Raw genomic sequence first — 15,077 nt, forward strand, 5'->3', positions numbered from 1 at the left:
GAAAGTGCAATTTGCTAAAGTGTAATGATGTATCCGGTGGAATCATAGGAATGCATGGAATGAAGATATATTCATCTGTGAAAGGTCCTGTTAAGATTGCTGTTTCTATGATATTGTTTGTTATTTTTTTTTACTGCAAGCTATGTGCCATTGCAAAGCTTGGATTGGTTTATATTTCACAACATGATAATTAGTACACCAAATTTCAGTTACAATACATGCGGTGGCATCCCTGGCAAATATAACTGTTGGATAATTAACCACTTTATCTGCTTTCACAACAGTGTCGATGGATTTGTATTTGACTACCTCACTTCGAATTTTACATTTAATTATAGCGTTAAGTTCATGGGCATCTTTGTATTGACCTGCAAGAATAGCTCATTCACTCAGTCAAATGGAATTCTTATATTTTGAATATCTGCAAAAACATTTTAAACTAACTATTCTTTTAATGAAATAAAATTACAGAAATTACAGAAGTTAAAAGTCAAAGAATTTTGCCCTTAACTCTGATCAGCTGGCACTTTTCCGTACCCAATTTCCCACAAGTGATGCAAAAGTTTTTGTGCAGATCGAACAGTCGGCAACTGGACATGCATATTTTGAGTTAAGTTTAATGTCTTCACATGGAAAAAAAAAGTAGAGTATTTGAGGCAAGCATTTATTTCATCTGCTGGTGTTGATTGAAGAATAACAGGTAACATTTGTCTGAAATCTCCTGCAAGCAATATTACTGCATTCCCAAATGGTCTGACATTGCCACGCAAATCTTGCAAGGATCGACCAAGAGCCTCAAGTGATTTTTTGCGTACCATTGTGCATTCATCCTAAACAATAAGTTTGCATTTCTGCAATATTTTTCCCCATATTGGATGTTTTGGAGACGTCGAAGATGAGATTTTTGAAAAATTGAATGTTTTAAAGTAGAATAGATAATTCTTCTACTTGGCAGCAAGGTCGCAGGTATTCCTCATGCAGCAAGGGCTAAGGCTATGTCATTTTGTTACCAAATGGCTGCCAAAATCAATTTAATTAGAAAGGTTTTACCAGTTACGTCTGGTGCTGTTCAAGGTAGCAGTAATTTCCAAATAACTTCTATTCTCACAGTCAGTAAATTAGGTGACTAAAATAGGATTTATCCATGTTTTGATAATGCCTTATTCACTGTAATTAATTTAGGAGACTAAAATAGGATGAGGGATTAGAGATGGACAGATAGAGAAGAAGATATATAGATAGAAAAGAGACAGTGAGAGGAAAATAGAGAAAGAGAAGGAGATAGAGAGATAAAGGGATTGATAGATAAACAGAGAGAGAGGTGGAGTGTTAGAAACAGAGGGATGAAACAGAGGAAAGGAGAGAGATAGAGGGAGTTAGAGAGAGAAAGGGGCTCAAAGAGAGATGGAGAGGGTGATATAGAGAGAAAGATAGATTGAGAGAGGGAAAGGGAGAGATGGATAGAGAGAGATATTGAGAGAGGGGGAGAGAAACAGAAGGTGAACTACACTTCACCGTTTTTTTCCTCGTTCAGTAGAGAAGAAATCTTTCGAGACTGAGGCAATTTTAATGTTTTGTTATTATCCAGAGTACCCCTTTTTGGGGGGGGGGGCTAGATTTTCCTCGCATTAGAAACCGACCGGGTTATCTGTACTTTCACTTAACAAATTAATAAAAGAAAAACATATTGTAAAATTTGAATTTAACAGGAAAATACTATTTTAAAAAATAGCACGGTAACATAAGTGCATAAGTGCCACTTTAGGTACTCCTTGGGCGTTGAGTTCCATGGCGACCAGCATAATTATTTAATGGTCGTTCCCTTAGACCCCCCCCTCCCAGTCAAGGCTAATGCATGCACATGTAACATTTTTTTTATTTACTGACGTTGGCTTAGTAACTAAACGATTTATTGATAATTTCGTAACCCTTAAACGCATGCCGGAAGATTTAAATTGGTTCATTATTGTTGTAATGAAAAAAAAAAAAAAGTTTCATTCAACACAAAACCAAAAACACATATTAATGATAAATGATTTATTATTCTATTCATTGAAATTTACTAATTTTTAAATTAAAAATTTTAAAAAAAAGTTAATAAAAAAATAGTTGCTTATGTGCGCATAAACAACTTGTTTTTTTTTTAGATTAGGTCCACCTTATAATCACCCCCCTCCCCAACCTCCTCATATTAAGAACAGCTTCCGGAATAAACACCACTTTTGGGGGGGGGGGGCTATGTACAAAATTTAACTGATATTTGTTGTCAGCATACCCACCCGAAAATACTATTAAAAAAAAAAAGGAGGGGTTCAGTGCCCGTGGCAGAGAAGTAGATTTATTTATCAATAAAAGTTGCGGAGAAGTAAATTTATTTATCAATAAAAGTCGTCATTTAAAAAAGAAAATTGTGGAGGTGGACCTAAATGTTTTGTTTTCGCACTATTCAACAATTTGTTCATCTGCGCATGTAAATTAAAAAATATTTGTAAAAGTGAGAAGTTATTAGTAAATGATTTAGTTTGTTTTTTTTTAATTTATTTATTTTTTTTTTTTACATTAGATCCACCTCCACAAATGGTAAGAACGGCTTTCAGAATAAACACCCCCAACCTCTCCATGTTAACAATGGATTTCGGAATAAACACCATTGGGGGGGGGGATATTTAAAAAAAAGTCGATAAAAGTCGTCATTTAAAAAGAAATTTAAAATCAAATGTTTGTAAAAGTGAGAAATTATTAATAAACGTTTAGTAACATTTTTCGGTGCTAATGCAGAGAGTGATCTGCGCTATTTTTTAAATCGTGTTTTTTTTAATCAATTGCAAGGTTAAAGTACAGAATAGGTACAAAACACCCTCCCCCCCCATGTTAAGAATGGCTTTTTAAATAATAACGTTATTATTTCAGCATGGATCACTCTCTGCATGAGTACTCATTTTTCTTTTAATATTCATAAAAAGTAAAACTTTTTTCAAAATAAATAAATAAATAAATAAATGTTTGTAAATGTGACAGATAATCGTTTAGTTACGGCAACGTCAGTAAATAAAATATGTTACGCGCGGGGTGAGGCGGGAGACTAAGGGAGCGACTATTATTTTTTTCTACTGGTCGCCATGGAACTCAACGCCCAAGGAGTACCAAAATTTAATTTTTTGTCAAATAAATAAATTTCAAGCAATTTTTGCAATAAATAATAGATAGCAACTTCGTTAATTTTACGACTCGCCCCAGCATATTATAAACACCCTAACTTCCCCATGTTAAGAACGGCTTTCGAGGTTTATGGAAGGGCGTTTTTTTTTTTTGCTTTTTTTTTAACATGGGGAGTTAAGGTGTTTATAATACGTTGAGGCATGTCGTAAAAATGAAACAGTTTAGAAAAAGTTAAAACAAACTTTTTTATGTAAACAATGCCGTGAAAATAAACTAACCAATTAAAACGTAATGTTTCATGAGTGAAGCCTTAACATAAATAAAATTTAAAAAACATAAGTGAGATATTTTGTAATTCATATGCAAAACTAGGAAAACAAATGACTGTAATTGAAAAGTTTTATGGCTGTAAAGTGTCAAAAACAGGCTCTCGATGATGAATGACCTCCTTAATGTGCAACCTTAAGGTCAAATGTCACATAGACCATTACAAAATTCAGTTTATTAGCTTTCCAACGAGCCTTCATTTGTTAAATTCTGATCAATAATCGCTGAGATTTAGAACTTATAAAATAGTCAAAAAGGTGGTATATATATATATATATATATATATATATATATATATATATATATATATATATATATATATATATATATATATATATATAAAAATAAAAATTACAATTAAATTTACTAAAATGATCCAAGATGGTAAAATTAAAGTATATTATAAATATTAAAGAATTAATATTTATAAAGTTATCTCAGCCAGATGTAAAAGCTCGATAAAACCAAATAGGAGATAGAGCTTATAATACCAGCAAACAGTTAATAAAACATGTTAAAAACACTTTGAAATAGTTAAAAACATATTTAATCTGAAAAGGAAACACTAGATAAGTGGATAGTCCTTAATCTGCGGAATTTCGAAGAAATACTTTCCTTCTCATCAGAGGGTAGGAATTAGCAAAATGCGGGATCGGATTTTGCATGCAAAAGTATTTGATGAAACAACAAGTAAGTCAAATATCTTACTTGATAATAAAAAAAGTGAAGGCGGCAAAAAGAAAGTCCGCACTTGTAATTTTTTCAAAAACTGCAAATTTAAGCTAAATTTAATGTAACTGTTTAAACAGACTATACCTCATTTGATTGGCCTTTTATTCTTCTGTAATTTGACTTTTAATTTAAATATTCTAGTGTTCACGTCAATTAAAAAAATAACTTCAAAGTTAAGAGGCAAAAACAAAGTCCGCATAATGGAAGATTGTTATTTAAATGTAACTTTAGGACATTAACGCAACACAAATACAACAGGAACACAATGAACTAGTTAATATTTAGTAGCATAGCCCTTCTGCAATTTGACAGCCTGCAATCTTTTGGGAATTCCTTGAATTAGACTGCAGCAATACTCCAGGGAAAGGGCATCCCACTTCTCTTTAATTTTCATCCAAGATTCTTCCAAATTTGAAATCTTATCATTGCATAGCTGTTGATTAATATAATGCCATACGTTTTTGATAGGATTGAGGTCTGGAGATTGTGCAGGCCAATCCAAACACGGAATATCATGCTCTTTCAGGAAACTCTTGACATTGCCAGTTGTGTGAATGGGCACATTATTCTGCATGAAGACTGGATTATCATCCAAATTCCGACCAAAGTAGGGTAGAAAATGCTCAGTCAACATATTAATGTACTTGGTCGAATTAATTCGACCTTGCAAGTGATCTATAGGCCCTGGACCATTGGTACTAATAATGCCCCACCACAAAACTGAACCTCCACCACCTTACAGCATTGAAACTGAGCACCTAGGATTAAAGTTTTCACCTTTCCTCCGACGGACGTTCTGCCTACCATTACTCCCTAGCCTATTGAACTTACTTTCGTCGCTAAAAGGCACTTTTGACCAATATGAAGAGTCACAACCTTCATTGCATCTGACGAAGTCCAGACGATGCTTTCTATTCTTTACAGAAATTATTGGCTTGCATCTTGCAAAATATCCTCACAAATTAAATTCCTTTAATCTGTTCTGGACAGCAGCACTTGTTGTTGGATTTGGGGAGCCATTTCAAATTTGTTATTAGGCTGCGGATCTTGATAGCATTGTCTTCTCTGTTAGAAGTAACTCTAATACGATCAGATTTAGGGTCATCACGAACACTGCCGGTGTTTTGGTGCTTTTGCACAGTCTTTCATATCGTTTTCTCATCACATTTCAATCTGCGGCCGATTTCTCGATTGGATAAACCAGAAAGGTGGAGATTAATGAGCTCCTGATAATCACTAAGAGAATGTCATGGCATATGGACTAAATGTTATGTTGTATAACCTGGAATAACAATTACGATTAGAGATGCTTTGTTGCCTGTTGGTGGATATTTTAAACTAACTTAGAGGCGATAATTTATGCTGGTTTTAAGCGAATTTGTTGCTGCAGACTTTCTTTTTACCTTCTCAATTTGAAGTTGACGTGAACACTTTTTTTTTGCCTTCTCAATTTTAAATTGACGTGAACACTAGAATATTTCAATTAAAAGTCATATATAAACAGGTAAAATTATAGAGGAATAAAAGGCGAATCAAACGAGGTATAGTTTGTTTAAACATATATATTTAAATATATATATATATATATATATATATATATATATATATATATATATATATATATATACTATGAGGTATTGAAATGAATTAGATTACAGGTTGGGAAATCTAGTGGTTTTATAAAATACTAGAAGGAAATATTCATATCAGACAATCGCAGCCAAATAAAATTGCTCAGTATACTAGGCAGAGCAAATAAAAATTATATTTCATATGTTCAAATTTCCTCTCAGGAGATGTACTTTAAAAATTCATGGATTAAGAACATTAATTTAAACATTATATTCTTTGATCCAAACAATAAATTTTAAATTTTGTTTCGAAAATTGTTTTGTAGCCAAATTGAAGACTGAAATGCTCATATCTTTAGTTTTATAGGACAAACTACATGAAAATTAGGGGAAGATCTGTGCAGATAGATAAAAGGGCGTGAATGGGGTAAGAGAGGTGAGGGTTAAGTACTTAATGCTAATAGGTGAGGCAGAAGTAAACTTAAAGAGGATTTACTTAGCTTAATATAAATTTTATAGGAAACTCAGAAGTTAACGGTATAGCTATCCAGATGAATTCGTATAGCTCAAGGAGTAAAAATGCGGTTTACAAGGGGTTACAATGGAGATATGGTTAGGGAGCATATAACTCTCTAATATAAGTAAATCATGTTGTTATGGTAGCTAATTAATAGCTATATAAGAGAATCAGAGACTGTTAAGAACAAATCCTTATCGATGGGGTTCATAAAATTTCCATATCTAAATTTCCTTTTGTGCCTACAATGGGCAATAATTACGTATTTAAAATTTATGACATTGAACCTTCTCGGTGCTGTGACTATAACCGAGGCTTCAGCCTTGCCAAAATAGGCCAGTGAAATTCTTCCCGTGATCTGAGGGTGTTTTTTAAATCCTCGGGCGTTATTTTTTTTTTGTTTGTTTTGCTTTGTTTTATTTTCTTTTGTTTTGTTTTTTATTTTTCATATTAATTACAGGAATTCAAAACACCAATTGTGTAATTAACGCAGATGAAATAAATTATTACTTAAGATTTACCATTGTTTATTTATTCTATATATCATTATGTGTGTTTATAATTTTATTTAATTAATTTTTCAGATGCCATTCAAACTTATGCTGAGAATCCAGATGCAAGTTTCATTTTTGCAGGTATTTTTCATTGAATTTTCCTCTAGACACTTCTATGTATTCCTTGTTTTACATTCATTCTATTTCTATAAAGGCACCACATATTTCAAATCTTATTTTGTATATTTTTATTCACAAAGATTACTTTCTAAAAGTCTTTGAAAATTAAAGCTGAATCATTGACGAACATACAATGTTTTTTAGGTTTCCTTTTTTTCATACATAAATATACATATATGTACATCATAATCATGTTGACACGTCAGTTCTCACTGGATCACCGAAGTTAAGCAACGTTGAACCTGGTTAGTACTAAATGGGTGACCATTTGGGACTTCCAGGTGCTGTATATGCTCTTTGCTTATTTCCAGCCGTCCTGGAATTCTCCTTACCACTGGACTCAAACAGTGCCGGCTCAGGATAGGTGTGGTTGGAGATTGCGCAATTGCTCACAATTACACGCGCAGCTGCCCCTACAGGGGGTATCCTTTGTCTTTTGAAGCTGAACGGAGGCATCGATACGTATAAATATACACATAAATTCGCCTTTTACTTTATTATATAGTGTAGAATTTAGACACACACACCCACACACACACACATATATATATATATATATATATATATATATATATATATATATATTCTAATGGGTTATATATATTTTATGTATTCTCATGAGTTATATGCATATATATATATATATATATATATATATATATATATATATTCTCATAAGTTATATATATATATTCTCATGAGTTTTATATATATATATATATATATATATATATTCTCATGAGTTTATATATATATATATTCTCATGAGTTTATATATATATATATATATTCTCATGAGTTTATATATATATATATATATTCTCATGAGTTACATATATATATATATATAATTATATTCTCATGAGTTATATTCTCATGAGTTATATATATATATATATATATATATATATATATATTCTCATGAGTTATATATATATATATATATTCTCATGAGTTATATATATATATATATATATATATATATATATATTCTCATGAGTTTTATATATATATATATATATATTCTCATGAGTTATATATATATATATATATATATATATATATATATATATATATATTCTCATGAGTTATATATATATATATATATATATATATATATATTCTCATGAGTTATATATATATATATATTCTCATGAGTTATATATATATATATATATATATATTCTCATTAGTTATATATATATATATATATATATATATATATTCTCATGAGTTTTATATATATATATATATATATATATATATATACTCATGTTTGGTCCCATTTTAAAGGGGGAAGCTCCAATATTTTCGTCGGAGGACAGATTTTCATCAGTAGCCTTTTGAAATGAGTGCATTATCTCCTTAATCTTCAACTTGCCTACATCAATTCTCTTGATGGAAGAATTACGTTGATTTCGAACAGGGCACTTGATTTTCATCCTGACTGTGGAGCAGATCAATTTATGGTCTGACCAACATTCCCCGATGCTGTAAGAACGTGTAAGATTTATATCTCGTCTATCAGAACGACGTACAATGACATAATCAATGAGATGATAATGATTAGACCGGGGATGTTTCCAACTGGCTTTCTTGCACTTAGGCAGCTGAAACACTGTATTAGTGAGCAAAAGATCGAATTCACTGCAAAGAGACAATAAGAGAACACCATTTGAGTTGACTTTACCAATTCGGTGTGAACCAATGACATTTCTCCAAAATTGTGTATACTACCCACACGAGCATTTTAGTCACCCAATCCTCTATACAGACCTTGTTAATCTGTTCGCGTAAAGAGAAGTAAAACCTCTCTTTTAGCTCATCAGATGAAGTGTAGGTGTATAGCAACTCAAAAAATGGGGCATATTTGTCCTTTCCTACTGCAACGCGCAAGGACATAAGTCTGTCATTTATAACAACAAGCAGGGACTCAAGATTTTTGGCAATATCATTCCTGATGGCAAAACCAACGCCAGATTCACGTTTCTCAGAACTTGGTTTTCCAATCCAATAAAAAGTGTATCCACCTTCATCTTCCTCTAGCTGTCCTGTATCAGCAAACCCAGTTTCAGAAAGAGCTGCAACAGAAATTCTATAATGCCTTAACACACGTGCTATGATAGCGGTTTTTCGCTCAGGGTTCCTTTTGTTATCCTAGAGTGTTCTTACATTCCAAGTCGCAATGAACATATTCGTTCCATGTATCTTGTTTCTATTCTTGATTTGGGTGCAAATATTGGATGCCCAGACATCTGCACCTGATGACAGGGACATAAGCAAGTAAACAATTTTTAGGTCACATTTTATAGACCCTTCCCCATGAAGAGGAAAGCAGTGCCATCCTATAAAGGGCTGCTTTGTTATGAAAGGAGGACACGAGTCACACAGTTACTTGCAGGTGTTGTGAAAACGGCCATCTACCTTCCACCACCTATGTGCAATGTTCATGCTAGGAACTACCAGTGATATCCTTCACCTGTTCCCGAAACAATCCAATCATCGCCACAGTTTTATTAATTTATTATTAGTTAAAAAAAAGCACAGATCTATGTACCAAACCTTAGGCTTAAATAAGTGAAAATTGTTCACTGAACAACCGACACTTTGATTTGTTTTAAGTGGTCATTGCTGGTGCTGAACAAAGCACACTCTCTCCATCGGATTAACATCGTCTGTACAGGTGCACACATGTGCCACACGTCAGATGATAAAACGATCGCAGGATTTTCTTGTAAGAGTGTTCCATCTCCTAGATCAGTTGTGAGCCAACACTAAAGGGTCTGATTCACCCTGGTAAGCTTTCTGTGCAGCTGGGTACCATACCAGCTATTTCTTGGTCCTTGACTCTAACTGTTAGTTCAGTCTAGTGGACACATTGCTTAGCGATGCTGTACCAACACCAACATTATATATATATATATATATATATATATATATATATATATATATATATATAGTGCATTTCATCCACTCTAGTATTCTTCAGGCTTATGCGCGAATTTTGTGGTTGTCTGTCGTTTTTATATACGCACCTTCTATTGATATTTTAGTCAGCCAATCAGCTTTCTACTATCCACCACGCCCTTTCTATCAGCCAATGAACATGCAATTATAGGACAAAGGCCCATTTGACCTCTGGTTGACCTGATTTTTTGTGTGTGCTCTATTTAGCCTGGATATCTAGTGTCTTGACCTGTTTTAAATCTAGGTTAGGTTTTTTTATGTTAGTTTTATATATATATATATATATATATATATATATATATATATATATATGATATTTTATGTATATGCATGGTTATTTACTTATTTGTTTATTTTCTATCGTTTTTGTTAGTTTTAAAGTTATTTTGTATCTCTATCCTAGAGTAAATTTTATCCTGTGAACACAGTTGTTCGCTATTTCTCTCCTACAGTTTAATAGATGTTGGGGTTTTTTAAAGTACAGGATAGCAAATTTTTCATGAAGGCATAATCTACATGGGTTGTCTACAGGTGTTTGCTTGTCTTACTATTTTCCATTCAACTACCAGCGAACGGCTGCTTTCCTTGAGTTCCTAGTATTTATTTGCTAGCGTTGTTTTCATACAGTGTTTTTTATTGTTGAATGCACTTTTGTGGTCATAATATCGAGTTTTGAAATCTAAGGAAGTCATACCTACATAATATTTCTTGTTATTCGGGGTTTCTTTCGCAAATATTGTGGCCTGGTAAACTATGCTTTTGGTTAGACATTTATTTTGAAGTGGGCAAAATGTGTGGTATCTACAGTTGCATTTATCTCGTTCGTTATTAGTATTTTTATTTCTATTATGGTTGTTGTTGTCCAGAGTTGGTTTATTATTAATATCATTATTATTATTATTATTATTTCTGCTAGTTATATATGTGTCTTTTGTGTTAGTTTTATTTTTTTCATGGTGTCTACTTTTTATTGTTTATTTTGTTGTTGTTTACATTGTTTTTATTTAATATTTTGTTATGTGCTTTAAGTATCATCTCGAAATTTTCGCAGCAGCTGTAGGATAACTTTAGGGTATTTTTATTGAAAATTTTGTGTAAAGGCTTAGTTGCAGGAAAGTGCTTTTCAATAAGATCTAGAAATTTCTTGCCAAGTTTTGTTTTTAACATTTGATTGTATGGGGCCGTAGACCAGATTATATTTCTTTTTCTCTTATTTTTATTTTATCATAGTTATTGGTGTTTTGTTGCTTATATTTGATATCAATATTTTTGTATCCACTATTTTTTAGGGCTGTTTCATAGATATTGGTTGACCTGTTAAATGCATTGTATTCTCTTTATTATGTTTGTCTCTATTAAAAAGGTCCTTTACACTAAATAACAAACTTCCTTATATTTCATCAAATAACCTAAATCTTAATAGTGATTATTACAACCTACGTAGGCAGCATCAAATAAGAAATTTCTCATCCTCAAACCAACACACTAATAATCCACCTTATGTTCATTGTGCCTCTAATATTAATATTCTAAAATATTCTCACGTTGAAACTATCACTCCTAACGGAATAGAGATTTCCCTAAGTACTTTTAATAGAAATGTTAGATTTTAGTTCATTAATTTATCTGTCATTGTGATTATTTTTATACTTAAGTCATTATTTTTATATAGTTCTATATTTTCATATTTTAATTTCTTTATGCTATATATATGCATATATATATATATATATATATATATATATATATATATATATATATCATTTATTCTTTTTTAATCCCCACAATCCACAAGCCCTCAAATTCTTAAAAAAAAAACTTTTTTAAATATTTATGCTTCACCCTTGTTAATACGGACCCTAACCCCACCAAAGCATACTCACTCACCTACTCTACTGACCCCGCTCTGAAGTTAGATGAATTTTAGTCAGCAACACACAAATAATACACCATGAAACCAAGGTTAAAAGATTACATTTTTTGGAAGCGGTATATATAAGAACTCAGAAACCTGTCCTAAATATGGTTACTTTTCAAACCCACCATAACATTTTAAAATGCCTAGCGTTAACCCCCTTCCTCTTTCTGACCCTGCCCTCACCTCAAAACTAGACAGCCCCTCCCTCCCCACAGGGCACAAACTGCTTTTCATGCCATAACCGTTTTCTGACTATTACTGCTTTTTCTAACACTCGCCCTGTCAGCACAACCAAATCTTACACATTCCTGACGATGTCTTGACGAAAGATGAAAAGCAACAAAATCGCGACATGCTTCGAAGAAACAAATCTAACTATGAGACATTTGTTAATACCTTTGATCTATACACACAAAACATCATCAGAAAAATAAAAAAATAAAAAAGGTATAAACGAAAGCTCTCTGTTGTCTTTAACAAAATTTGTTTTATATGTGTGTGTGTGTGTGTGTGTGTGTGTGTGTGTGTGTGTGTGTGTGTGTGTGTGTGTGTGATTATGTCATACATACATTATATATATATATATAATTATTACAAAAATAATTTTTTAATACCTATATATATATATATATATATAATTATTACAAAAATAATTTTTTAATACCTATATATGTGTGTGTGTGTGTGTGTGTGTGTGTGTGTGTGCGTGCGTGCGTGCGTGCGTGCGTGTCCTTCTTTAGTTTGGAAGATGGATCTTCAATATGGATTTTGTATGCAGAATGCTTCTCCTCTAGTAACTGGGTAATCTCCAGGCAGTTCTTATCAAACCAGACACTCCATGGCTGTGTTGTACACTGCCTCACGAATTGTCTTCCATGCTGTTTCCACATCTCGGTTGTCTATTCCAGCAGGTTCAAGGCGCTCTGACAGAGTTTCAGACAAAGATTTCTGGACAGTTTATTTTCAACTTGTTGATATTAAATCGTTCTGGAGCTCTCTTTCCTTTAGGTCTTCTCTTTGGTTGGATATACAGAATGAGCTTAGCCACTATGAAATGGTGGTCTGTCCAACACTCGGCTCCACACATGGCCCTAGTGATACGTATATCCCGCCTGTCCCGTTTCCTGATAATGATATAATCAATTAGATGCCAGTGCTTTGAACGAGGGTGCATCCACGATGTCCTTTTGCGAATAGGGAGGTGAAACACAGTGTTTATTATCAGCAGATCATGCTCAGAGCAGGTTTGAAGGAGGAGAAGACCATTGCTATTACATTTTCCAATACCATGTTTTCCTATAACACCTTCCCAAGCAGCACTGTCACTCGTGCATTAAAATCACCAAGTATGATGAGTTTGTCTGGATTTGGTGTTGCACCTATGATGTTCTTCAGGTCTTCGTAGAACTTGTCTTTGATGTCATCAGGGTTTGTCATCGTAGGAGCGTATGCACTGACTAAAGAAAACAATTTAAAGACACTCTGAAGGCATCACTGAAGGCCTTCAGCGTAGCTACGTCATCATGGGAGCAGACAGCTTTAGATAGAGCCAAGTTGCGGGCTGCTGTTCATGACGATGCCTGCAAATATGAAAGCTACCGAAAGGTTACTGCAGAGAAGCGTAGAAAGGACAGGAAGGACAACGTTTTGAAACCCTCGATATCTGCTGTGATTACCTGTTCCCACTGCAATAGAACTTTTCAAGCAAAGATTGGGCTTATCAGCCATATCCGTGCTCCCTGGTGATGACTCACCCCACCCTACCCTACAGGATGATCAGATGGTCCTCGTCATTTCGCCGGAAGAACACACACACACATATATATATACATATATATATATATATATACATCGCGATTTGTTTACAAACAAACGTTTGAGCCCTCTACGAGTAGCGGACGGATGTTTATTTAAATAATCGTTCGGACAGGTTAATTTCGGCCACCGATTCCGTAGTCAAGGGGTAGAACTGCCGACTGTCATCACGACGGTTCTAGGTTCGATCCTCGGCTTGGGAGAGGTGTTAGTCTAGCGGCACTGATGAGTTGTGATACAACGAAACAGGTCTGTATGTCGATGACTAAAATATATTTTATAAAGCTCCCCTCTTTGGTAGAGCACTCTCGTAAATTATCTTACTCGCTACTTAATTTAGCTGAAATAATGCGAAGCTCGCGATTTGTTTACAAACAAACGTTTGAGCCCTCTACGAGTAGCGGACGGATGTTTATTTAAATAATCGTTCGGACAGGTTAATTTCGGCCACCGATTCCGTAGTCAAGGGGTAGAACTGCCGACTGTCATCACGACGGTTCTAGGTTCGATCCTCGGCTTGGGAGAGGTGTTAGTCTAGCGGCACTGATGAGTTGTGATACAACGAAACAGGTCTGTATGTCGATGACTAAAATATATTTTATAAAGCTCCCCTCTTTGGTAGAGCACTCTCGTAAATTATCTTACTCGCTACTTAATTTAGCTGAAATAATGCGAAGCTCGCGATTTGTTTACAAACAAACGTTTGAGCCCTCTACGAGTAGCGGACGGATGTTTATTTAAATAATCGTTCGGACAGGTTAATTTCGGCCACCGATTCCGTAGTCAAGGGGTAGAACTGCCGACTGTCATCACGACGGTTCTAGGTTCGATCCTCGGCTTGGGAGAGGTGTTAGTCTAGCGGCACTGATGAGTTGTGATACAACGAAACAGGTCTGTATGTCGATGACTAAAATATATTTTATAAAGCTCCCCTCTTTGGTAGAGCACTCTCGTAAATTATCTTACTCGCTACTTAATTTAGCTGAAATAATGCGAAGCTCGCGATTTGTTTACAAACAAATGTTTGAGCCCTCTACGAGTAGCGGACGGATGTTTATTTAAATAATCGTTCGGACAGGTTAATTTCGGCCACCGATTCCGTAGTCAAGGGGTAGAACTGCCGACTGTCATCACGACGGTTCTAGGTTCGATCCTCGGCTTGGGAGAGGTGTTAGTCTAGCGGCACTGATGAGTTGTGATACAACGAAACAGGTCTGTATGTCGATGACTAAAATATATTTTATAAAGCTCCCCTCTTTGGTAGAGCACTCTCGTAAATTATCTTACTCGCTACTTAATTTAGCTGAAATAATGCGAAGCTCGCGATTTGTTTACAAACAAACGTTTGAGCCCTCTACGAGTAGCGGACGGATGTTTATTTAAATAATCGTTCGGAC

At 34.0% G+C, this 15,077-nt stretch overlaps 1 protein-coding gene across 4 annotated transcripts in view; it reads left to right on the top strand.

The window, feature by feature from the left end:
- LOC145242541 (monocarboxylate transporter 14-like) overlaps positions 1 to 15,077 on the top strand; it is a 97,474-nt gene that overhangs the window by 44,949 nt on the left and 37,448 nt on the right. For all 4 annotated transcript variants that reach the window (XM_080105628.1, XM_080105626.1, XM_080105625.1 and 1 more), the window contains one exon: positions 6,891 to 6,941. In XM_080105628.1, the coding sequence (XP_079961754.1) occupies positions 6,891 to 6,941 (51 nt within the window). The remainder of the gene's footprint in view (positions 1 to 6,890; positions 6,942 to 15,077) is intronic.

The sequence above is a fragment of the Euprymna scolopes genome, chromosome 21 (genome assembly GCF_053919585.1).
Source record: "Euprymna scolopes isolate OS-2025 chromosome 21, ASM5391958v1, whole genome shotgun sequence".
Taxonomy (NCBI): domain Eukaryota; kingdom Metazoa; phylum Mollusca; class Cephalopoda; order Sepiida; family Sepiolidae; genus Euprymna; species Euprymna scolopes.